Here is a 27720-nt window from a genome sequence, read left to right on the forward strand (position 1 = left end):
TTAACCTTGCTAGCAAGTTAATTTCTAGATTGGAATTACAACCTACTTCTTTGGGATTCCAGGATCTACTGAAGACTAGCTGAGATAACCAGCCTTATCGACTGAGCATGTCCTAAATTACTGACCTCTCTATTCAGTCATAAATATTTAAGTTCTGTTCCTCCAGAGAACTCTTGTGTTAGTATTAATTTTACACCTTCAGCCTTTCAGAAATATCTTTTTGAGACAGGCCTTTTATTCTGACTCGTGTTTCCTTGGTCCCAGCTTGTAACCCCAGAGCATTAAAGTCTCTATCCCCATGAATCCACTCCTCGGTTTGGATTAAAGGTTTGTAACACTACACAGTTCTAAAACTACCCATGGGAGTCACAGAGGGGACTGTCTGTATCAGTAACTGGAAAAGCGTTTGTATTTAGGCAAGGCTTCTCCCCTGAGACCACAATAGAAAGAAGAGTTGATTTTCTACACTGCACGGGAATCAAGCTAGGTGGGCAAGGGGTGGATTACAAGTTGTTTTACAGATAAGGTAGTAAACGGCAGGGGTCTCCGCTATAAAGAAGGATGTGATAGGGCAAGATGAATGACTTTCCCAGCATGGGTTAACTCATGCCTTAAGAATGAAGGAAAACTGAATTGGGGGTGGACAATTCTGAAGGTTAGTTTGAGCCCAGAATTTCTAATTAGGCAACACTCTTACGCTGGCAAGTGCAGCAATGGTGAGAGCATTTAGACACAGCACATTTGGTTTAACTTATGTGTTTTTGACCTTGATGTAGGAAAACAGTAGAAGCTGAGCAATTTCTATCACCTGTACTAAATTCCCTGTTTTTATATAGGCTATATTTTCTCTTTTGAAGTCTTCATCTTTAATTTCTGGATAGACAATGAATCCTTGAGAAGTCAATCTGCACATTCCCAAAATCATCCCTACTGTCCTGGCAGGCAAAGGACCATAAACTCCAGTATATATTTTATAACATTGAGTTTTGGGGGATACAGTACAGTGTTTATCTATAGCCAGGTCAAGAGTAGCATTGCCTGTAGTAGAATGCATTGGTCCAATGGAAACCCTTACCACATTCCCTGGACATACTTTGATGAAGATGCCTTGTTTACTTTTATAGTGCCAAGTACCATATTTTTTGCATTTAACACACTGGCATTCTGTGATCTGAGATCTTTAATGGCCTGGTCACTGTCTCTTTCCAAATGAGCGTATTTCAAGCAATCGAAGCATTTTGATATTAGAGACCTCTAGCTATAGTTTGATCTATGCTATGAGCATGATACACATTAGAACCAATATCGGTCGTATCTCTTACCCATTCATCCATGTGTGCCTTCCAAGCCTTTGATGGTGTAATACCTTCTTTATATTCTGTATTTGCATTTTCCTCTGCCAAGGTTTCTATCAACAACTGCCTTTCATCAGGGTCTGATAGGACCTTCTTTACAGCTGAGACTAATCTTTGTTTAAAAAAAATCAGTGAAGGCTTCTTCAGATCCTTATATAATCTTTGTGAATGAAGTGGATCTTATATATCATTCTTCTCAAATTTGTCCTAAGCTCTTAAAGCCACTAAGCAGCATTGTTCTATAGTAACAAAATTAAATTTCTTTTGTTCTTATATGTCAGAGTACTGCCGTCTGCCTAGCAATTGGTCTTTTACTATATTCATTACCCTTACACTATTTCACTTATCAATATTCACAGCTCCTTCCTGTCAGCATGTGCAAAGGTATATTTCTATTTTAAGTAGACAGGTCATTTAGAACTTGTTTCACATAAGATGAGGGCATCCCATATGAATCCATGGCCTCCTTAAAATGCCTTAGATTTATCATCTCAACAGGACAGCATCCTATCTTGTCATAATGCTATATGACTACTGGGAAAGATGATAGTGATTTTGTAACTCCAGGCTGCCCTGCCTCCCACTGAGGTGGCACAATAGTTTTGAGATTAACCTTTTGCTTGAAATTGATTGTTTCATCCGACTGCCATGTTTTCTTTTAAGCTTTTCTATGACCTGAGGACCCTCCAGAGCAATTTCTTTCCTACTTTATTCCTGTCAGAAAGTCCTGCTGTGTTGTGCAGTCACCTGGACTGAATCTTTTTGTTCTCCTTTTTCCAGTACTTGTAGTTTCCAAAGTGCTTCAACCTCCCTCTGCAATTTTTCCAGTAGCCCTGACAATTCTGTAAACCTTTCAAAAGAGAAAGAGCAGAGTGAACCCTTTTGTTTTCTCATCTCTGCCATTTTTGTTTCTCAGTCCCTCTATTTTCACTCCCAATTTTTCCAACTGCTAAGCCACTCTCCCCACCTTTTTTTTTTTGAGACAAATTATGGGGAGAAGAAAAGGGAAAAAAAGAAAGCAACAAAAAATAAATATAAACAATAAGAACAACAACAAAAAACAAAACAAACACAGAAGATCCTTCCTTGGAACAAAGGTAGGCAGCCACAATAAATGTTTTGCTGGCATCATGAAACAAAAATCCCTTCCTTCATCCCCAGCTGTTTCCTCTATGGCATTTGAAATAAAATTTCCCATTCTGCCTAGCTCCATGTATGAGTGCAAATTGTACCCAGCATTTGCTACTTTGTGGGTTATTTCTTCTACCCTTCACCACCACCCCTTTTCTTCTTCCCTTTCAACCTCCTAGTACTAAATCTGAAAGAAAAAAGGATATAGGGAAAAGGAAACAATATTATCATTAGACTAATTCCTGCTGAGTTTCTTGGGACAAAGTTGATCTTTGGCGTGAGGCTATTTAATTTGTTGTTTCTCTGAGCAATAGCATTCAACTACCAACCATCAACCACACTGCCTCTTGGAGCCATATCAAAGTCTCCAGAATTCCAAACATGACACAATTGAAGCAACTATCTGCCACTGTGAAAAATCACATATGAGGCAAATCATAGAAGCTCCATATGCTCACCCCTGGGATTAAAACAAAACTACATTCCCATAATGTTTCTGTGTTTCTCACGACCTCCAGAGTATATTTAAAAAGATGCACAATGGGAAATATGCTTGTTTGGTTTGGGGGATTTTTAGTTGTTGTTGATTATTTGAGCCTTGTTTGTTGTTTTGAAATTTTTGAGACAGGGTCTCTCTTCATAGCGATGCCATCCTGGATCTAACTACATAGCTCAAACTAGCCTGAAACTCATAAATTCACCTGACTCTGTTTCCAAATTGCTGAGATTACAGGCTTGGACCACCACATGCAGTTGAGATGTTTTTAAAATGACATATCTTTAAATCAGAGAATGAAAGGATAATGTAAGAATTAAATAGGAGCCATCATTCTTTGAAGAAACAGAAACTTCTTGGAATACTAGAATGCATTTTTTATGACTGGTAAACCATCTATGTTCTCAATATTTTGGTTATTTTCTTTAATTTCATCTATAATTTTGTCTATGTGTATACACCTGTGCTACGTTGTGCATGCGCCAGTCAGAAGGCAACTTAGAGGTGTCTATTCCCTATTTCCTCTAGCAGAGTTGTAGAGATCAAACACAGATAGTCCAGTTTTTCAGCAAGTGCCTTCAACTATCGAGTGAAATCATTGGCCCTTATTTACCTGTCAAAAATATTTTTGTATATATATATGTCATTATGTGTGTGCATATGACACAGCCCAACTGTAAAAAAATCAGAAAACTTGCATGAGCAATGTGAGTTTCCACATAACATATAAACTCAGGTCATTAGGCTTAGCAGCAACCACCTGTAGTCACTAAGACACTTCTTAGTGCCATTCATTTGTGCTTCTGAGAAAGAGTTAAGAAAGTGTTATGGGTTACTCAGAATGAAGTAACCCATAAACATCTTTTTCATTTGCAAATAGATTTTATTATTTAAATTATTCTGTGTTCCTCTATTCTTGGATGACAATTTGTAAACAAGACAATATTTTAATGATGAAATGATTCTACTAATCTTACATGATTCCCAGTGAGATCACTCAGTGTTTGATGTATAAGGCTTTACTGCATTTATTGGATTCATGGTGTTTCTAACCAGTAGAAATTCTCTTGTGCCTTTGAAGATCACAACATGCATTATCACTTGATTACATTCACAGGGTTTCTCTCCAGTATGAGTTCTTTGATATGTCTCAATATTAAACTTACATGCCAAAGTTTACTGTATCAATTACATTTGTAGGGTTTCCTCTCCATATGGCATTTTTTTGTGATTACAAAGATTACTGTGACAAATATAGGCTTGTTCACATTGACTATACTCATTTCTTTCCAGTATGATTTCTTTTGTGTATTTGAAGATGACTACAACATGGAAAGGCTTTACCATACTGATTAATTTGGTTTCTTAACAGTATGATGTTTTCTATGATATCGAAGACTACTACGACTTGCAAAGGCTTTACCACATTGATTACACTCATAAGGTTTTTCTCCACTATGAATTCGTTCATGTACTTGAAGACTAAAGCGACGTGTAAAGGCTTTACCACATTGATTACATTCATAAGGTTTCTCTCCAGTGTGAGTTCGTTCATGCCTCTGAAGACTAATGCAATGTACAAATGCTTTTCCACATTGATTACACTCATATGGTTTCTCTCCAGTATGGATTCTTTCATGTATATACAGATCACTTCGGCGTGCAAAGGCTTTACCACATTGATTACATTTATAAGGTTTCTCTCCAGTATGAGTTTTTTCATGTTTTTGAAGACTACTGCTACATGCAAATGCTTTACCACATTCAATGCAATGATAGGGTTTTTCTCCTGTATGAGTTCTTTTATGTAGTAGAAGATTACTGCGACATGCAAATGCTTTACCACATTCATTACAGTCATAGGGTTTCTCTCCTGTATGAGTTCTTTCATGTATTTGAAGAGAACTGTGACTTGGAAAGGCTTTACCACATTGAGTACATTTGAATGGCTTTTCTCCAGTATGACTTCTTTCATGTATATAAAGGTTACTGCTATATGCAAAGGCTTTACCACATTGATGACATTCATATGGCTTTTCAATAGTATGATGTTCTTCATGATTTTGAAGACTTCTATGACGTGCAAAGGCTTTACCACACTGATTACACTCATAGGTTTTCTCTCTAGTATGACTTCTTTCATGTTTTTGAAGGGCATTGCTATATGCAAAGGTTTTACCACACTGATTACATCCATAGGGTTTTTCTCCAGTGTGCTTTCTTTTATGAATTTGAAGATTACTGCTACTTGCAAATGCTTTACCACAGTCATTGCAATCATAGGGTTTTTCTCCTGTATGAGTTCTTTTGTGTAGTAGAAGATTACTGCTACATGTAAATGCTTTACCACATTCGTTGCAATCATAAGGTTTTTCTCCTGTATGAGTTCTGTTGTGTATTTGAAGAGAATTGCGACTTGGAAAGGATTTACTACAGTGATTACATTCATATAGTTTTTCTCTAGTATGTTTTTTTTCATGTTTTCGAAGATGATAGAAATTTGCAAAGATTTGACTGCATTGCTTACATTCATAGGATTTTCCTTCAGTATGGATTCTTTCATATATTTGAAGAAACCTTTTATCTGCAAAGGTACATTGCTTCTTTCCATACCTCTTAAGGTCACAAGGCTTGTATCCAGAGTGACAGATGTTATGTCTATCAAAAGAGAGACAACAAAAGATAGTTACAGTGCATTCACACAGGTTAACATTTTGTTCCTCATAGATATGTGCTATAGAGATTAAGATTTTTCCACAACGATAACTTTCTTGCCTCCAATAAACTGTTCCTCTCACTAAACTTTGGGAAATCATTGTAAGTGTATGAGTAACACTAGCTTTACTATGAACTCTGTGCTTATAAAAGGTCTGGGACATAAACTAAACACCAAATCAATGTGTATGCCTTTTATGATAATTGAATGGCAGAAAACTAAATAAAGGTTAGCTACCTGAAACTCAAGTACATGGTCTTGTGAGAATTTAGTAATCATTAAAAACATAAAGCTGTGCTTATTTCCACTGTTGCTTCTCTTTAAAACTTCAGTTCCAATAGAGTTTCCCATTAAATCAGTGATGCATTTGTATCAGCTTTCACATGAAATTTACCTTCCAAATCTTCTAGAGCGTTGAGAGTGTTCCTCACTATTCAGGTCTTCCAATTTATATCCTAAAATATGATACCAGAAATTTTTATTTATTTGTTTGTTTGTTTGTTTGTTTTTTACAAATCTCGGGTCACTTTGTTTTTGAAGTTTTGTTTGTTTCCCCATTAATTAATTCATTTATTTATTCACTTTACAACCTGATTGCTACCCTTCTAGTTCCACACACATACACACACACACACACACACACACACAGTTCCTCCCTCCTTCCTGGGAGAATGGGAAACAACCCATTCCAGGTATCTGACAGATCAAGTCTCTACCACTGAGGCCAGACATGGCAGCCCAGTTAGGGGAACATATTCTACAGACAGGCAACAGGTTTTTTGGACAGTCCCTGCTCCAGTTGTTGGGAACCCACATAAAGACCAAGCTGAACATCTGCTATATATGTTCGGGGGCCTAAGTCCAGCCCATATATGATTTTTGGTTGTTAGTTCAATGTCTGAGATTTCCCCAAAGGTCCAGGTTTGTTGACTCTATTGGTTTTCCTATGGAGTTCCTATCACCTCCAGGGCCCTCAATCTTTGCCCTAACTCTTCCATAAGGGTCCCCAACCTCTGTTCAACATTTGGCTGTGGGCCTCTGCATCTGTTTCAGTCAGATGCTGAGTGGAGCCTCTCAGAGGACAGTTATGCCAGGTTCTTGTCTGCAAACATAGCAGAGTATCATTAATAGTGTCAGGGATTGGTTCTTGCCTATGGGATGGGTTTCAAATTGGGGCTGTTATTGGTTGGCTGCTCCTCAGTCTCTGTTCCATCTTTGTCCTTGCATTTCTCGTAAGCAGGACAAATTTTACCTCCATTGGGGATCCTGCCTGGATACAGGAGGTTACCCCATCAGGTTCTCTATTGCCAATGCTAAGGTCACCACCATAGATTCCTGGGAGTCTCCCCCATCACTAGTCTCTGGCATCTCCTAGTGATGTCCCCCACCCTTCACTCCCCACCCTCAGCAACTGTAGATTTCCATTCATTCTCCTGGCCTCTCTCCTGTCTCATCCCACTCCTGATCCTGAATGCCCTTCCCCAGTCCCTTTTATATCCTCTCTCCTACCGAGTTCTGACCCTCCATCCATCCCCCTTCTAACTGAAATTCAAGCATTCTCACTTGGGTCGTCATTCTTGTTCAGCTTATTTGGGTCTAGTGAGTGTATCACGAGTATCCTGTAGTTCAATGCCAATATCCACTTATAAGTAAGTATATACCGTGCATGTCCTTTTGGGTCTTGGTCACCTAACAGGATATTGGTTACCTCACAGAAGATAAGATAGTATAAATAACTGGCCCCAACATTTCTACCAGAGAGCTCCTACAGCTGATAAACACTTCCAGTGACATTGCTGATACAAATTAACTAAAAAAATATCAGTAGACTTCCTTCGTACAAATAATAAACAGGCTGAGAAAGAAATTATAGAAACAACAGTCTTCACAATAGCCACAAATACGAAATACCTTGGCATAACTCTAACCAAGAAAGTGAAAGACCTGTATGATAAGAACTTCAAGTCTCTGAAATAAGAAATTGAAGAATAAATCCAAAGATGAAAATATCTCCCATGTTCATGGATTGGTAGGATTAACATAGTGAAAGTGGCCATCTTAGCAAAAGCAATCTATAGATTCAATGCAATTCCCATCAAAATTCTGACATGTTTTTTAACAGACCTTGAAAGAGCCATTCTCGGGCTGGAGAGATGGCTCAGTGGTTAAGGGCACCGACTGCTCTTCTAAAGGTCATGAGTTCAAATCCCAGCAACCACATGGTGGCTCACAGCCATGTCTAACAAGATCTGATGCTCTATTATGGGGTGTCTGAAGGCAGCTACAGTGTACTTACATATAATAAAAAAAAAAAATTAAAAAAAAAAAAGAGCCATTCTCAACTTCACACAGAAAAAGTACCCAGGATACTTAAAACAATCCTGTATAATAAAAGAACTTCAGGAGGTATCACCATCCCTGATTTCAAGCTGTACTACAGAGCAATAGTAATAAAAACTGCATGGTATTTGTATATAAACAGACAGGCTGATCAATGGAATCAAATCAAAGATCCAGAAATAGACTGACACACCTATAGACACTTGATTTTTTGACAAAGAAAGTAAAAACCATAAAATAGAAAAAAGAAAGCATCTTCAACAAATGTTGATGTAACTGGATGTCTGCATGTAGAAGAATGCAAATAGATTCATATTTATCAGCCTGCACAAAACTCAAGTCCAAGTAGATCAAAGACCTCAAACTAAAACCAGCTACAATAAATCTAATAGAAGATATAGTGGGAAATAGCCTTTGTTGTGATATGTATAGTAAAGCCTTTATGTCTGGCTTTAAGTAGAATGTTTCAGCAAAGCTTTTACTATGTTTGGCTCAATCAGTAGAGGCTGAGAAAATTGTTCTGCGACTATTTGAACCTTAAAAAAATGTTATGTCTATAGAATTTGCACTTGGTGCTACATGAGAACATACAGAACTATACCAACCTTGCTCTAAAGACACTCCTGGAAAACTTAATTATGGCTAGCCACGGTCAAAGGGGACTAAGGTTTACGTGGGTCATCTGCTCATGGGGAGCAAAGGCAAGATAACTTTAGTAGCTGCAATCTTTCTCAGCCACAATTACCAAGTATAAAGTTTGAATAAAGTAATGGTTGTGGATAGCCCTAGGGTTGCTTTTATTTTGATGTTAATTCCACTCTCCTGGGAGGGGCTTTGAATGAGGAATGAGTCTTGTACTCAGGTGACTTCTTGTGAACCATCCCCTAATGAATAAAGGAGCCAATCACTGGGCGAGTAGGCAGGACTTCCAGGTTGGATAGGGAAAGAGAGGAAGGAGAGAGAGAGAGAGGGTCCTTTTGGACGGATGTTGAGGACAAGGTGTAATTACTATTGTCTCCCAGTTTCAATGCAGATCTCTCAGGACTCGCCACCAGAGGATTTAGATTTAATAAGGCTTACAGGATTAGGATTTTAATTGTTGTGTCCAGCGATTGAGCTGCTGTAGTTTCAGAACTAAGTTTGTGTTGCATTTTCTTTCACGAGGTGGCTCGTCTAAGTTCAAGAAAGAAAGGCATGGCGGCAAAGCATGAGGGCTTGCCTGATGTGCACCACAAAGATCGTGGTGATTTTGAAGCATGGGGCTGGCATGGTAGCCAGTAGGATCTTAGTGAGCTGGGTGGAAAGATTTTGGAACTCTGAGTCAAAGAGTCGCCATGAGATAAGAACTGGCCAGGTGGGCAACCAGGGCAGAAAGTATCAGGGAGAAGTGCAAGAACTTGAAGTCCTTTTTTTAATATTTCCCACAAGTAACTGGAGTGAGTTAGCTGGGTGTCAAGTCTTTTACAAGAAGACTTAGCATATTGGTGAGCTTCTCTCTACTGAAGCACCTACAAGCAACATCAGTCAATAAATGGTCCCCAGTTTTGTGGACCAGGAGGGGGAGGAAACCAGACTCACTAGGACTGGAGGTGAAAGAAGTTGTATTTACAAGGAGGTAACTGTGTCTCCAGGATTTGGCACAGGTCATGAGAAATTTACCAGCTGATCTGAATAATTTCTCATCTCAAGAGCAGAAGAATGTGAAGTTAATTGGAAGGAAGTAGAGTAAAATCGAAAGAAAGGTTATTGAGCTCTTTGCACTAATTAAAAAGCACTGTCTATGGTTTAAATTAATTAAAATTGTCACTGTGGAAATAAGTGCTATGGTCTTTAAAACAGACCCACCAGAGTGGAGAGTAAATACCTATAAAGATTTGGTCTTTATGTACTTTAATTTAAAATGTCTTAGAACCATTTTCAGAGTGAACGGTGAGAAACATATAGATCTGGTGTACAGTAAGATAATCTGTCAATAAGTGAGAAGGATGCTTCAGAAGAGACGGAAAGTGAGGATGGAAAGGAATTTCCTCTCCCTCCTTCACATGAGATAGACCTAAAAAAGGAACATTCTGAATTTACAGCACAACTTCAAATATTAAGTAAACAAGTAGAAAATCTCTAGAGACTTCCCAAAAGAAGAACGGTATGAAAATTAAAAAAAAAAAGTTACTTCCCAAAAGATGAGAAAAGGTATAAAGACAAAATAAAATTAAAAAAAAAAAAGGAGGTACTTAAAAAAGATTTAAACCAAGCAGACCCCTTCTCATTAAAAAGAGAAGTATTCCATGACTTTAAGAATCTGGAATAGAGTTGAGGAACCAGGAAAAAGGAAAGACTATCTCTTTTACTAAATTTACCTAAAGTCCTGCAGAGGTTTATACTGGCTTTTTGTACAAATTAACTTCAACAGTGCAAAGAGCAGAGCCAGACATAAAAGAAGGGTGCCACTTGAATTTTTGGCTTTTGAAAATGCAAATAAGAATGGTAAAGAGTGATAAGATTGTTAGAAGCTGGAGGTGCCTTCTTAGATGAACAGATAAAAGCTACCTCTGATATTGGACAAACACCTTAGTTAAATGTTTTATATCACACACACACACACACACACACACACACACACACACGATGCTTTAACTGTGGGAGGCTTGGGCATCTGAAAAAAGAATGCAGATATTTGCTTACTACAGGAAATGCCTCATTTTAAAAACAATCAACCACCAAGAACTTGTAATAGATGTGGAAAAGACAGACATTGGGCTAATGAATGCTGATCAGTAGGAAATGTACCAGGCAAAATTAAAAAAAAATCATTAAAAATTGTCCTAATTGTTCCATATATAATTAAATTCCTTTACCTGAAAGCAGTAATCCTAGAGGTGAACAAAGAAATAAAATTTGGCAAATAGATGTATTTCATTCAACAAAATTTGGAAAGCTAGAGTATATACATACATGATACTATTGACACTTATCAGGGTTTCAATGGACACCTGCCTTAAGCTCTGAAAGGGCAGAGCCTGTAGTATTAAATACGTATTTAATTATTTAAAGATAAATAATAATAACCAATGATAAGTAATATTTAATAATTACTAATTAAAATTAAATACTAATAAAATAGAACATTTATTAGGAACAATGGTAATTATGAGGATGTCATTACAAAATAAAACTGATAATACACCTGCTCTTTCTAACAAAATGAAACATTTTTTTTACATGACATAACATAGAACATATTACAGGTATTCCCCATAATCTTACAAGTCAAGCAATAGTGGAAAGATCTAATCATATATTAAAAGAGATGTTTTTAAAAGAAAAAAGGGAAAAGATAAGGAATCCTAGAGATAGATCAAACAATTATGTAGAAGTATTGCTGACTTTAAATAATTTTAAATACTAATGCACCAGGAAAACAGCTGCTGAAATGCATCTTCAACGATGTTTTCACATCACAATGGAAAGCAAAGAAGAAATTGCAATGGGGTGGAGACTGTGCCTCTGTCTCTACAGCCAATGAAAAACTGGATTCCATCAAAACTAATTAAAATTCTACATGAGCAAGACAGATGTTGTCAAAGCATTTGCAGCTGACATGGATAGCATGGTTTGAGGGAGGGAGGGAGGAAGAGAGGGAGGGAGGGATAGCATGGTTTGAGGGAGGGGGACAGAGAGAGAGGGAGGGAGGGAGGAAGGGAGAGAGAGAGAGAGAAAGAGACAGACAGACACACACACACACACACACACAGAGAGAGAGAGAGAGAGAGAGAGAGAGAGAGAGAGAGAGAGAGAGAGATTTTGAAGCAGACAGCTTAAGAAATTGGCTGATAAAAGAGAAACAATAGTTTGACTGTCTGGGAAAATCTCCAAACAGTACTTGTTTCTTGCCATGCTGTCTGTGGTAACTGTATAAGCAATGGGGTCAAATCATCCTTATAGAGCTTATATTCCTAATCCTCCAATTAAAATAGGTGTAAGTTGGGGAGACATTCTGTGTCGGTCAATGAATTTACCTGGTCCTTATGACCACTGTGGACCTGCTCAACCTGCAGAAGAAGGTAAAGAAATTGTAAATTATATTGTGGGAATAAAAGGAATTCTTATTTGTATGGTTAATAGAATTTACTAAGTATAACTTAACACATTTGGATATCTAAAACTGATCATAGTACTTCCCAGAATTCTTATAGACAACTTCTTATGCTTTGTGCATTTGGATTGGAGGGACAAGAGATTAACCTACTAGTTCCACAAATTAACCAACTTGAAAATTATGGATTACTACCAAGGAATCTGATTGGATACATTGGCAGGGATCCACTGACACAGGTAAGACGAGTACAGTGTATACAAATGATACTGTAACTATTAGGGTGCCAACTGCACAGGTCGGAATGGTTGGGTGCTTATTACTATCTCCCAAGGAGAAGTTATTGGAGCCCTTATGCTTTAGGGTCTTCGAATTCTTGACTATATTCTTTCTCAGAACTGATGTGAAAATGATTAAAACTGTGGAAGTTGTCTCTGCTTCTAAAGACTCTATCAAGTGGCATTGAGTTGTAATGTCAGACCCTGTGTAACAATTTGATAATTCTATTCAGACTAGTCAGTGGAAATTGGCAAGCACTTTTCATCCACTTGAAGTGAGACCAAAAAATTAAACTTTAATTTGTCCTTTAATTTAGGATCATACCTTTTTCAGCTTGTGTGCCATTACCTTATTTGTTACTGAGTGGACTGTGCAATGACACCCTAATGATTATAGCATCACTCATACATGCTATACTCGTCATGCCTGTGTCAATGCCAGTGTCTCTTTAAATGTTTCTTTTGAAATTTACATATTCTCAGAACAAGCCCAGTAGTCTGGATGCCAGTGAGATTGTCAAGATCACAGTAAGACTCACCTGGGATGGTGCTAGTACAGAAACTTGCTGCAAGAATATTAAGAATAACTCGATGGATGATGGGATTGATAATTTTTGTGGCCCTGGGAATTATCACAGTAACTACTATATGGCTACAACAGCTGGAGTTGCTCTTCATGAAGAAGTTCAAACTGCTGAACTTGTTAAATGCTGGCATATGCATTCTCATGAACTTCAATTCAACAAAGTAAGATAAATAGGGAAATAGTTGATAAAATAGGTGAACTGAGATACGCTGTAAAACTCATTGGAAAGCAATTACAATTATTCAGAGAACAAATGAAATCGAAATGTGACTGGAATATTGTTTCTTATTGTATTATACCTTTAAGATTAAATAATAACAAACATGATTGGGAAAAGGATAAAGCACATTTGTAGGATAATCTTAATTCTTCTCAAATGTTTTATGATTTGCAGCAAGAAATTGTAGAAATGTCTTCAAAGAAGCTGCCTCAATTAAGAGGGATGGATGTCACAGGCTGTCTTACAGATGTTGTAAGAAGGATGTCATAGGATATCTTACAGATGTTGTAGGATGGATGTCATAGGATGTCTTACAGATGTTATAGGATGGACATTATAGGATATCTTACAGATGTTATAGCTTCGTTTGAGCCTATGAATCATTTTGATAAGTTTCTTCCTCTTGTGATTTTTTATAATACTCTATAGCGATAACTTTACTGGTTTTAAAATGTAGGCTGATTTATTTGCATAAAACTGTTACATAACTAGATAGACAAAAGCCCATATTTACTGCACAACTCCTTAATTCTCCAACAATAATTCGTATCCCTAACAAATCTGATTAAAAACAAAAAGATGTAGTGATATATATGTATGTATGTATGTGTGTGTGTGTGTGTGTGTGTGTGTGGGGTGTGTGTGTGTGTGTGCGCGCGCGCCTATATGTCTGACTTTAAGTGAAATGTACGGTAAAGCCTTTGTGTCTGGCTTTAAGTGAAATGTTTCAGTAAAGCATACACTATGTTTGGGTCAATCTATACAGGCTGAGAAACTGTTTTGAGACTGGATGTTAAAGAAATGTTGTCTCTCTAGAAAATCTGCCCTGGTGCTACATGAGAACTTGCAGGTGCACCAATCTTGTTCCTCAGGTATTCCTGGCAAACCTGGACTGAGATTTATGTAGGTCATCTGCTCTCATGGGTAGCAAGGGCAAGATAATTTTGGTAGCTGGAACATTTCCCAGCCCCAATTACCATTGTATAATTTTTGAATAAAGCAACTGGAATAAGCTAGCTGGGTGTCAGTCTTTTCCCTCAGCTGAATCCCTCTGCTCCATCAAAAAATAAAGGCTTAATATATTGGTGAGTTTCTCTCTCTTCCACATTACCTATAAACAATATCAATCAATAGCCTTGAACACACTGGTACAGAAGACAATTTCCTGAACTGAATATCAATAGCTCAGCTCTAAGATGAACAGTTAATAAATGGGACCTCATGAAATTGAAAAGTGTCTGTAAGGCAAAGGATACTGTCAAAAGAACAAAATGGCAGCCTACAGATTGGGAAAAGATCATCTCTAACCCTATATCTAAGTGAGGGCAAATATCCAAAATTTACAAAGAACTCAAGAAGTTTGATACCAACAAATGGAACAACCCAATTAAAAAATGGGGTATAGAGCTAAACAGAGAATTCCCAACTGAAGAATCTCAAATGGCTGCAATGCACTTAGGGAATTAGTCATGAGGGAAATGCAAATCAAAATGACCCTGAGATTCCATACACACAGCAGAATAGCTAAGATAAAAAACTCAAGCAACAGCACAGGCAAGGATATCCAACCACTCTGGAAATCAATCTGGCAATGTCTCAGAAAATTGAAAATAGTTGAAGACCCAGCTATACCACTCCTGCCTGGGTATATACCTAAAAGATACTCCACCATACCACAAGGACAAGTGGTCCACTATGTTCATAGCAGCTTTATTCATAAAAGCCATGTTGGGGATGCTGTCTGTATTTTGATGTTAATTACGCTTTCCCAAGAGGGGCTGTCTGGAATGAGGAATGAGTCACATACTTAGGTGACTTCTTGTGACCCTTCCCCAAATGAATAAAGGAACCAATCACTGGGTGAGTAGGTGGGACTTCTGGGTTGAACAGGGAAGAAAGGAAGCAGGAGAGAAATAGGGGCTTTTGGAAGGGGACAGCAAGAGGACAAGATGTAACTACTAGTGTCTCCTGGTTTACATGAGGAATCTGCCAGGATATGCTACCAGAAGATTTAGATTTAATATGACTTATGAGATTAGGGTTCTAGTTGTTGTGCTCAGTGATTTAGTTACCACTGATTCTGAACTAAATTTGTGTGGTGCTTTTCCTTCAAGCGGCAGCTCGACTAGGTCCCAGAGAAAAAGGTACAGTGGCAAAGTGTGGGTTTGCCATGCCCCAAAAGGACATGGAAGTTTTGAAGCATGGGGCTGGCCTGGTAGTGATCTGCCAGTGGGAACTTAACGAGATGGGCGGAGAGATTTAGGAGTCAGAGAGTCTCCAACGAGAGGAGAACAGGCCAGCTATGGCCTGCTACTGACTGGCCAGTCAGTCCATGGGTGCCTTGCCAACAATAGCATGGATTCATTTTTAATACTTCCTGCAACAAAGCCAGAAACTGGAAACTACCCAGACATACCTCAATGTGGAGAGCTCTTGGGACCGCTTCTAGGAATTTGGAGAGAATATTTGGCATTGGGCTAGGACAAGAAAATACAGCTAAGGAAGGTTCCTTATATCTTGATCATCTTGATAAGTCCCTAGAAACAGTAACCTCCAGACCTGTGTTTATGCTTTGTTTGATCCTGGACCTCGTTGTTTATGCCTCAGGACTGGCCACATTCTTTGTATGTATGTACTTATAATGATATAAAAGTGGACTGGGAGAAATTAAACCCACTTCAGCTTCAGTATTAGCTGGGGTCATATTATAATTTTGTCTGTCTTTTCTTTCTCTAAACCTCACTCCTTCCTGGGCAACCTAGTTGACTGTGAAAATTTTAAGTTAGTATCTCTGGTGTACCCAAGAACCATGTCTGATTATTCACCACAGTCTTCCTTTATCAAAACTTAAATCACAGAAGTACACCAAAAAACAAGAAATGCTTGTGCCCTTGTTTAGAAAGTGAAAGACAACTAGCATTCTTACCAATAGCAGTGAGGTTCCAGTAGGTTTCCAGCATCACATCTTTGTAGAGACTCTTCTGGGAAGGATCCAGCAAAACCCACTCTTCCTGAGTGAAGTTCACATGCACATCCTCATAGGTCACTGCATCCTAAAATATCCCACACATGCACATAATAGAAATGGTGAGACTGCACTGTACATGTATACTTCATTGAAATATATTTATATACTTCTGGGTGCTTCACATACTTTTTCCATATTACAGAATTTAAAATGTAGTCAAGTCATTTTAGAAAGAAACAGAGAAGGAGGATCACAGCTCTTTTGAATTCCATATGACATTGACAAAGAAATGACAACTAACAAGTCATACAGAGAAACACCCAAACCAATCAACCCCAGTGAGTATATATTAGCAAAACTGTATGAAAAAATCCATAACTTCAAAAATGTGTGGACCTTTTAATACCAGTCCCTAGGAGGCAGAGACAGGTGATTCCCATGATTCTAGGCAAGCCTGGTGTAGGTAGTAATTTTCATGACTGCCAGAGCTACATAGTGGTACACTGTCTCAAGAAAACAAACCAAAGAATACAGAAAGTACTTAGGGAAAAGAGTTAAACATTCATTCCAGTTCAATACTAGTCTATTAAAAATTGCAGTACCCCAATTTAAACTGCAAAAAAATATGATATTCCTTTACATGAATGTATTTCTATTAATTTACTGAACTGAGAGATCAAAGAATTCTAAAAAATGTTAGGGAATAAAGGTTGGTCCAAAATCAAAACCGAAAAGCATAGACAACAAAGATGGGTGAACAGTTAAAAGCACATTTTGCTTTTGAAGAAGACCTAGATCAATCCCCAACACTCAAGGGAGGTTCCCAGCCATTCATAACTTCAGAACAAGAGAATCCAAGGCTCTCTTCTGACTTCAGTGAACACCAGGCACATAAATCACATACATTCACTTGTGTGCCACATACACATGTGTATTTGTGTAAGAGTAACTGCTTGACATGTACAAAAACCTAATTCCATCAGCTAAAAATATGAAAATAAAAGATATAATAAGACCAGAACAATTGCTTAGTAATGAAAAGCAACTGCTTCTATTCTACCTTAAATCCCACCCAGAGACCTGGCATACAGGGACCCCTGCAACCCAGAGAAACAGATTTCCACCCAGCCAGAGACCTGGGCTCCTTCTGGCTCCCACCTGCAACTTGAACCCCCAGGTATTCAGACACATCCAGCTTCACAGGTAAGATCTTAAACCCTGCCCCAAGACCAGTTGAACAGAGACCCCTGCCCCCAGGAAGCAGATTCCCAACCCAGGTGCCTTCCAGCTCCCACCTGTGCCCACCGGGCATGGTATTGGTACAGAAACAGGAAAGTAAATCAATGGAATAGAACTGAAGATGCAGAAATGAACCCTCACACCTATCGCCACTTCATCTTTGACAAAGAAGATTAAAACCATTCAGTGGAAAAAAGACAGCATTTTCAACAAATAATGCTGGTTCAACTGGAGGTCAGTATGCAGAAGAATGCAACTTGATCCATACCTATCTCCTTGTACAAAGCTCAAATCCAAGTGGATCAAGGACCTTCACATAAAACCAAATACTCTGAATCTAACAGAAGAAAATGTGAGGAAAAGCCTCAAATACTTGGGTACTGGGGAAAACTTCCTGAACAGAAAACCAATGGATTCTTCAAGCTATTCCATAAAATAGAAACAGAAGGAACACTACCCAAGGAACAAGAAGGAACTTGTTCTATGAAATCACAATTACACTGATACCAAAACCACACAAAGATCCAACAAAGAAAGAGAACTTCAGACAAATTTCCCCTATGAATATCAATGCAAAAATACTCAATAAAATTCTTGCCAATCGAATCCAAGAACACATCAAAACAATCATTTACCATGATCAAGTAGGTTTCATCCCAGGGATGCAGGGATGGTTCACTATACAGTAATTCATCAATGTAATCTACTACATAAACAGACTCAAAGAAAAAAAACACATGATCATTTTATTAGATGCTGAAAAAGCATTTGACAAAATTAGTCGTCCTTTCATGTTAAAAGTCTTGGAAAGATCAGGAATTCAAGGCTCATACCTAAACATAGTAAAATCAATATACAGCAAACCAGCAGCCAACATCAAACTACATGAAGAGAAACTTGAAGCAATCCCACTAAAATCAGGGATTAGACGAGGCTGCCCTCTCTCTCCATATTTATTCAATATAGTACTTCAAGTTCTAGCTAGAATAATTAGACAACAAAGGGAAGTCAAAGGGATAGAAATTGGAAAGGAAGAAGTCAAACTATCACTATTTGCAGATGATATGGCAGTATACTTAAGTAACCCACAAAACTCCACCAGAGAAATCCTATAGCTGATAAACAACTTCAGCAATGTTGCCAGATATAAAATTAACTCAAACAAATCAGTAGCCTTCCTATACTCAAAGGATAAACAGGCTGAGAAAGAAATTAGGGAAATGACACCCTTCACAATAGTCACAAACAAGATAAAGTATCTTGGTGTGACTCTAACCAAACAAGTCAAAGATCTATATGACAAGAACTTCAAGTCTCTGAAGAAAGAAATCGAAGGAGATCTCAGAAGATGGAAAGATCTCCCATGCTCGTGGATTGGCAGGATTAATATAATAAAAATGGCCATCTTGCCAAATTCAGTGCAATCCCCCATCAAAATTCTAACTCAATTCTTCATAGATTTAGGAAGAACAATTCTCAATTCATCTGGAATAACAAAAAAGCCAGGATAGCCAAAACTATTCTCAACAGTAAAAGAATTTCTGGGGGAATCAGTATTCCTGACCTCAAGCAATACTACAGAGCAATAGTGTTAAAAATTGTGTGGTATTGGTACAGTGACTGGCAGGTAGATCAATGGAATAGGATTGAAGACCCAGAAATGAACCCACAAACCTATGGTCATTTGATCTTTGACAAAGGAGCTAAAACCATCCAGTAGAAAAAAGACAGCCTTTTCAACAAATGGTGCTGGTTCAACTGGTGGTTAGCATGCAGAAGAATGCAAATCAATACATTTTTTTATCTTCTTGTACAAAGATCAAGTCTAACTGGATCAAGGACCTCCACATAAAACCAAACACACTGAAATTAATAGAAAAGAAACTGGGGAAGAGCTTTGAGCACATGGGCACAGGGGAAAACTTCCTGAACAGAACACCAATAGCTTATGCTCTAAGATTAAGAATTGGCAAATGGGACCACATAAAATTACAAAGTTTATATAAGGCAAAAGACACTGCCAATAGGACACAGCAACCAACAAATTGGGAAAAGATCTTTACCAACCCTACATCCAACAGAGGACTAATATCCAATATATAGAAAGAACTCAAGAAGTTAGACTTCAAAGAACCAAATAACCCTATTAAAAAATGGGGTACAGAGCTAAACAAAGAATTTTCACCTGAGGAATACTGAATGGTAGAGAAGCACCTAAAGAAATGTTCAACATCCTTAGTAATCAGGGAAATGTAAATCAAAACAACCCTGAGATTTCACCTCACACCAGTCAGAATGGCTAAGATCAAAAACTCAGGAGACAGCAAGTGCTGACGAGGATGTGGAGAAAAAGGAACACTCCTCCACTGCTGGTGGGGTTGCAAGCTGGTACAACCACTCTGGAAATCAGTCTGGTGGTTCCTCAGAAAAGTAGGCATAATACTACCAGAGGACCCTGTTATACCACTCCTGGGCATATACCTAGAGGATTCTCCAGCATGTAATAAGGATACATGCTCCACTATGTTCATTGCAGCCCTACTTATAATAGCCAGCAGCTGGAAAGACCCTAGATGTCCCTCAACAGGAGAATGGATATAGAAAATGTGGTACATTTACACAATGGAATACTACTCAGCTATTAAAAACAATGAATTCATGAAATTCTTAGACAAATGGATGGAATTAGAAAATATCATCCTGAGTGAGGTAACCCAATCACAAAAGAACACACATGATATGCACTCATTGATATGTGGCTATTACCCCAGAAGCTTGGAATACCCAAGACACAATTCACATATCAAATGATGCTCAAGAAGAAGTAAGAACAATGTATGGATACTCTGGTCCATCTTAGAAGGGGAAACAAAATTCCCACAGAAGGAGATACAAAGACAAAGTGTGGAGCAGAGTCTGAGGGAAGGACCATTCACAGACTACCCCACCTAGTGTTCCATCCCATATAGAGTTACAAAATCCAGACACTATTATTGATGTCCACAAGTACTTGCTGACTGGAGTCAGAGTCACCTGCTAGTGCATGACAAATACAGAAGGGGACATTCTCAGCCAGCCATTGAGCTGAGCACAGGGTTCCCAATGGAGGAGCTAGAGAAAGGATCCAAGGAGCTGAAGGGGTTTGCAGTGCGGTAGGACGAACAACAATTAGAGCCACCCAGTATTCCCAGAGCTCCCAGGGACAAAACCATCAACCAGAGGGTACACGTGGAGTTACCCATGGCTCCATCCATAACACATAGGCAGTAAAGGATGGCCTTGTTGGATATCAAAGGGAGGAGAGGCCCTTGGTCCTGGAAAGGCTCAATGTCGCAGTGTAGGGGAATGCTGGGAAAGGGAAACAGGAGAGGGCTGATTGGGGAACAGGGGGAGAGGAGATGGGTTCTGAGACTTTTGCGGGGAGGACCAGGAAAGGAGACAATATTTGAATATTGTAAAGGAGGAATATATCTAATTAAAAAAAGTAAAAAAAAAAAAAAAACTGAAAAGCTTCTGTAAAGCAAGGGACAATATCAATAGGACAAAACGGCAACCCACAAATTGGGAAAAGATCTTTACCAATCCTATATCCAAAAGAGGGTTAATATCCAAAATACACAAAAAATTCAAGAAGGCAGACTCCAGAGAACCAAATAACCCTATTAAAAAATGAAGTACAGAGTTAAATAGAGAATTCTCATTTGAGGAATCTTGAATAGCTAAGAAACACTTAAAGAAATGTTCAATATACTTTTTCATTAGGGAAATGAAAATCAAAATGACCCTGAGATTCCATCTCACACCAGTCAAAATGGCTAAGATCAAAAATGCAGGTAACAGTAGATGTTGTCCAGGATGTGGAGAAAGACTTCTCCATTGCTGGTGGGATTTCAAGCTAGTATAACCACTTTGGAAATCAGTCTGGCAGTTCCTCAGAAAATTGGACATAGCAGCAATTAAAAACAATGACTTCATGAAATTCACAGGCAAATGGATGGAGCTAGAAAATATCATCCTGAGTGAGGTAACCCAGGCACAAAAGAAGACATACCTGTACTCAATGATAAGTGGATACTAACCCAAAAGCTCACGCTGTCTATAATAGAACCTACAGACCATATGGAGCGTAGAAAGAAGGAATATCAGGGGGTGGATGCTTCAATCCTGCATTAGGGAGGAACAGAACGATTGTGGGAAATGGAAGGAGAGGGGGACAAGGGAGGGGGAAAGGAGGAGGAAGAAATAAGGGTGACAATATCAGAATCTGGAGGAGATGTGAGAGAGTAGAGAGGGTCAGGATATCGAATAAAAATAAGTGGGTGGGGGACAATGAGGAACTGGGGATAGGCACTGGAGGGTCTCAGACCAGAGAAACGTGAGGCTCCCAGGACCCAATGGGAATAACTTTAGCCATAATGCACAGAGAAGGGGGAGATAAAAATTGCAGAGACCACCTCCAGTAGATAGGCATGGCCCCTTGTTGAGGGATGGGGCCACCCACCCATCACAAAGTTTTTTGAACCCAGAAATGTTCCTGTCCAAAGGAAGAACAAAGACAAAAAATGGAAAAGAGATTGAAGGAAGGGCCAACAGGGAAACGGCCCCATCTGGGGATATATCGTGTCTTCAGACACTAAACCCAACATTGTTGCCATGGTCAAATGGGACTTGTGGGTCTTGTGGATAGGAACCAAGTGTGGCAATTTCGGGGGAGGTCCAGCCAGCAACTGACCAAAGCCGAAGTAGATGCTTAGAAGAACTCAGAGAACCTGGTGGGGAGCCGGGAAAGGGATTGGAGGAGTGGAGGGGGATTGCAACCCCATTGGAAGAACAACATAACGCAGGCCTGACCACCAAATTCTTCCAGAGACTAAACCATCAACCAAGGAGTGTACCTAAAGGGATCTTTGGCTCCAGATACATATGTAGCAGAGGATGCCTTGCCCGACAACAATGAGAGGGGAGGCCCTTGGTCCCAGTGAGGTTTGATGCCCCAGAGTAGGGGGTTGCTGGAACGGTGGGGCAGGAGAGTGTGGGTGGGTGGGTAGGGGATCTCTCTCATACAAGCAAAAAGGAAGGAGAGGGCAGATGTGGGATGGGGGGTGGAGAAGGGATAACCAGGAAGTGAAATATCACTTGAGATGTAAATGAATGGAATGATTAATAATAATAAAAGAAAAAAATCAAAAAAATTATTCAATCAACTAATGCTAAACTCCTTCCCCATTATTGTTTCTTATTCCAACATAGGATAGGGTGCCAGCATATTAATGAGTTTGAAAAAAAGAGTTTTTAAAACTCTTTAAAAAGAGTTTTAAAAAAGAGAAGAATACTTTTGTCCAAAAAAAAAAATGAGTCTTCTCCATCAAATAATATTAAGCATATTTTGGGAACAAGGAATCCAAATCCTTTCAATCTCCCTGCATGGTAGAACTTTTATTTATTCAAATATGTGCTTCTCTATTGTGGGAAATGAAAGACCTGGAGCATGGACTCTTCTCCTCAGAGAAGTTCTTCTTCTCTTTCTTCCTTCATTTCTTATGAAGCAAACTAAACAAATAAATAAGATTAAAGTCAGATACTAGCCAAAAATTTAAAGATACAGCCACCATCTTCCTTAGACTAAAATCCAAGACTGGCCTCTATCTAGGGCAGGAGCATAGGCTGTAGGTCAAAAGTCAAGTTTGCCTTCTCTAGACTATGATTGCAGTGCTGGGCTCTTTCTTCTAACATGATCACACACAAAACAACGTTAAGGATAATTTTATACCTGCCTCCTGGCACAGGCTACTGCACATGAGGTGCAATCTGCCTGACCCACCAGCTCTCTACAACACATTCCTAGAAAAGCAATGTGCTCAGATGCTCTGGGATATAGCAGCACAGCAGACACTGCAGACTTACATGTTAGCCCAGGAGGAAAACCCTGGAAAAAAGCACCATGCTGCTGCTCACCAGTGCTCCTATGCTGGGAAGTGGTTCCTAATGCTTTGTCTTAATTCAGCTCCCAAAAGTCACACTTCCAGACACTGAGGGTCCCTGCCCCCAGCTGTCTTTGATGGTAATAAAGAATTGCCCATACAACTAGGCAGGAAGTCAGAGGCAGGACTTTTAGATTTCAAGGGCAAGGCTGTGAGGGGAAGAAGAAGAGAACTGCCATGAGGATGAGGCAATGAGATCAGAATTAAAGGCCCCATCAACATGTCAGAATCCAGTGAAGTGGCCCCAGGGTCCACTCCCTGCTTGGGTCTGGGAAACCAAAGATAAAAATAGATTTACAGGAATATGTGCTAGCGATAAGGAGATTTATAAGTGCCCAACTATTGAACTAAGAAGGCATATTAAAAATTAAGCTGGTGTGTGAGTGCACACGTGTGTGTGTGTGTGTGTGTGTGTGTGTGTGTGTGTGTGTGTGTGTGTCATTCATGCGTCCAGAGAGCTCTTGGGCAGGTGCAGAGGAGGCAAGCACCCTACTGGGAACAGAGTGGTATTTACTATTTGCCACTACACTCCCACTGTAAGGCTTGTCCAGAGACCCTCTTCTGCAAGGGCCACCCAGCTACATAGGCCTCACTAGAGTAGCAACTCCCCTATACTGTAATCAGAGATCAAATGACTCACACAACCATGCCAGCTCTGCTTTCCACCCTGTAAGGACACAGAGTCGTTATACTGGAAATTTGCATTTAAGTAGAAATTCTTTCAGTTTCCCACAGTACTTTATATTTCTCCTCCTAGTTGTATGGTGTATAGTGTGCATAGTCATTACACACTCAATGTCCAGTGTAGACATCCCTTTACTTTAGACCCAGACAACCTTAGGTCAAATTCAAGTAGGTACAACAATTAAAACAGAAACAAGGAGGGATATATGGAGGGCCAGTAGAGAGGAAAAGGAAGGGTTAAATTAAGTAATCATGACCTCAAAAATATATTTTAAGACACTGACATGGGCTTTATGGCCCTATGTACCCAAGGGACTAACAGTTTATACTATAGTGCACCAAGAATAACTCAAACCTTTTCTCTTGGGCTATACATGTTCAGACAGAAAAATACAACAGGCCTATTAGGCAGGGCCACAGGAATTTTCCCAGCTCTTATGGTCTGGTTGAATTAATTTAACTAGAGTAATTCAGTTTCTAGAAGAAAATTCACTTATTTATTCATATTCTTGATTGCTCTAGTCTGCGGACCAAAAAACAGTATTTATCAATAAGTTCATCAATACCTAAAACTGATTACCTGGATAATCTCTGATAAATGCAACTCCAGACAAAACTGAAAAACTTTCACCCTCGTTCCTACCACCTCCCTTTCTCTACAATGACCTTGACTGAACTACAAGACCTTGCAAGTGGACAATTGATTCCAATCCTTACACAGGTCCCTCTGCATTCCAGTCTCCCCAGTAAAAGCCTGAACTCCACCAGGAAATTCACTCCGTTGTCTCCTTCCTTTTTACTAACCTGAAAACCTTATTACCAGCACTGGGCAGCAGAGGAAGTTTTAGATGTTCAAATCACTTTCCAACAACATAGTGCAAGGCAAGCCCAGCTGCCTATGCTAGGTAGTTTTCTGTCAACCTGACACAGTCAAGAATCATCTGAGGGGAGGGAGCTTCAACTCAGAAAATGCCTGTATAAGCTTCGGCTGTAGGCAGGCATGTAAAGCATTTGTTCACTTAGCGATTAATGGGGAGGGCACAGTCCATTGGGAGTGGTGGCATCCCTGGGTTCTGTAAGAAATCAGACTGAGCAGATGCTACGGAACAAGCCAAAAAGACCACCCTCCATGGCCTCTGCATCAGCTCCTGCTTCTGGGTTTCTGCCCTGTGTGAGTTCCTGTCCTGTTTTCAATGATGATCACCGCTGCTGAAGTGTCAGCCAAATACACTCTTTCCTCCCCAACTTGCTCTTTGGTTATGGTGTTTTATCACAGCAACAGAAAAACTAAGACACCTACATGACACAGTGCTCTATAAATAAATAAATAAATGAATAACTACTTGAAGTAATTGGATGAAATTATTACTAATTGAGAAATACTGGAGAACAGCCGCAAGTAGAGATTAGAATAGTGATGTAGGTAAAACAAATGAAAATTTAAAAGTAATGCTATGGTGGTTTGAATGAGGATGGCACCCATTCGTCTGTTTGTTTGAATGTTTGTCCCTCAGGGAAAGGCACTGCTTGGGGAAGTTTAGAGGTGTGGCCTGGTTGGAGGAAGTGGATCACTGGAGGTATGATTTGAGTTTCAAGGGCTTAAGCCAGGCCCATTGGCCTCCTCTCTTCCTGCTGGTGTTAGTGCTTCTATTGCTGAGAAGAGATACCAAGGCCAAGACAACTCTCATAAAAGAAAACATTTAATTGTGGCTGGCTAGTTTCATAAGTTTAGCCCATAATCACCATGGCAGGAAGCACAGCATTGTCCAAGCACACATGTTGCTGGAGACGCTAAGAGTTCTTGATCTTGATCCACAAGAAGCAGAAGAGGAAGATTGTGTCACACAGACCAGCCTTGTGCATATAAGAGACCTCGGAACCCACCTCCACAGTAACAGACTTTTTCCAACAAGGCCACACCTACATGAGTGGGTAGAGGTAATACCTACACCACACTATGCCAGATGCTAACACTTGGCTTTTAAAAGAGATAAAATAACTACAGATCATGTAGGTATACTGACTTTAAAACAGATTAAGTTCACTCCTGGTAAAGTGAATGCCATTAATAAGAGAGTTTATGACCTGCCCTGTGTATGTTAGCTGCTGAGTGCTATATGCTGATGTACAAGCCACAGACAAATGCCCTGTGTCTTAAACCTCTCACCACACTGAAGAGAGCCAACCAGGTTTGCACTTACCCATGAGAGAATTGAAAAAGTGGAAATTTCATTGGTCCAAAGTAACCTCCCCAAATTAAACATCTACCAACTTGGTTTGCCTTCATTCCTATCACATGAATTAATCCATGTTGGGAAAGTACACAGAAAGTCACCTTAAACATCAGAACATTCTTTATAATGGAGACCAGCAGGCAGCACTAACTGAAACTTAAAACCTGTAATCCAGCTACTGTCTATTTCTGTTTCCTCCTGCAGTTTACACGGTAATCTATTCCTTCTATTCTAGTTTCAAGAAAGAAACACACAAATCGTTCTTGTTACCGATATGACCAGCCCACTACATGATTCAAATGGGTGTTTTTAGAACTGTGTGGTGCTAGAAACCTTTAATCCAAGAAATGAGGAGGATGACTCAGAAAGGAAGCAAAGCCTTAGAAGGCAACCTGCGGGACCAAACGGAATCGCACTGCACGCCTCGTCTCGCTGCAGGTTCCCGACTCCGGGTCAACCCCACACGGGGTCCCGGGGATCTGCTCCTCCCCGCGTGGGGATGGAGGCCCCTCTCACCATGGCGCGGATTCCGAGCTCGCCCCGCTTTCCTCACAGCTCCGAGAAGCAGGGTCACTGCGCGGAACATGGATCGAGGAATCTTCTTCAGTCACACTGCGGAACCTGAGGCAAGGCAGGCCGGAAGTGCCCGCCTCCATTCCGACTGATGTTCCGCCCCGAAGCCCTGAGCGACAGGAGCAGCTCCCTTAGCTTCCGAGCGCCGTGAAGGGACGCGACTCAGTCATTCCCAGCCCTGTCTTCCAGTCCAGGCACAGAACTGATTGTCATTGCCCAACTTACACCTGGACTGCAAAGTCGTCCCTGCACCCAGTAGGAACTTCTTCATATAGGCATACGGCCTCTAGCATATGCAAATCATTAAACAATGTGTAGTGGATTGATCCCCCTGCCTCGCAACTGAAAGAAAGCCCATTCCATTCAGGTCAAATTTAAACTACCGGATGGATATTCACCAGGCATCAGCAATTTCAAGAAGGCGCATCATGTATTGCAAACACCTCTCTCAGCTGCACATCGTTGGCCAAACAGTTAACACTTCTGCGGTGACACGGGCTTATCACGCCACCATTTGTGAGGTAGAGGCAGGGCATCGGTAGTTTAAAACAGCTTGGTCAATGCCAAAGAACACCAACAATTCTGGTCCAGGGAGATATCAGTGTAAGATGATGATGGCTCATGCAAGTAAGTTTATTAAGAAATGCAGGTCTGATACACTGCTTGCAGAGAGAGAATCAGACCAAGTCAGCAGAAACCAATTCATCAATCCTGACAAGAATAATACCGGAAGCCTCAGACTGAGCACAGGTGGCCTTGGAACTGATAACCAGAGCCCCTCAGGCCAAAGAGCCAGGTTCCCTGGACTCCTTCAAGACTTCCTCAA

The 27720-nt window shown here is 39.8% G+C and overlaps 1 protein-coding gene across 1 annotated transcript in view; it reads right to left on the reverse strand.

Annotated features, from left to right (window-relative positions):
* The window catches only part of LOC127670758 (zinc finger protein 431-like), a 58013-nt gene extending 31055 nt beyond the window's left edge, over positions 1-26958 (reverse strand). Inside the window, exons 1-4 of the mRNA XM_052165256.1 lie at positions 26838-26958; positions 16142-16268; positions 6093-6153; positions 4353-5640 (exon numbers count right to left, since the gene is read on the reverse strand). Of these exons, the coding sequence (XP_052021216.1) occupies positions 4353-5640; positions 6093-6153; positions 16142-16268; positions 26838-26840 (1479 nt within the window). The 5' untranslated portion in view covers positions 26841-26958. The remainder of the gene's footprint in view (positions 1-4352; positions 5641-6092; positions 6154-16141; positions 16269-26837) is intronic.
* Positions 26959-27720: the final 762 nt, after the last annotated feature.

This window comes from Apodemus sylvaticus, chromosome 20 (assembly GCF_947179515.1).
Source record: "Apodemus sylvaticus chromosome 20, mApoSyl1.1, whole genome shotgun sequence".
Taxonomy (NCBI): Eukaryota; Metazoa; Chordata; class Mammalia; order Rodentia; family Muridae; genus Apodemus; species Apodemus sylvaticus.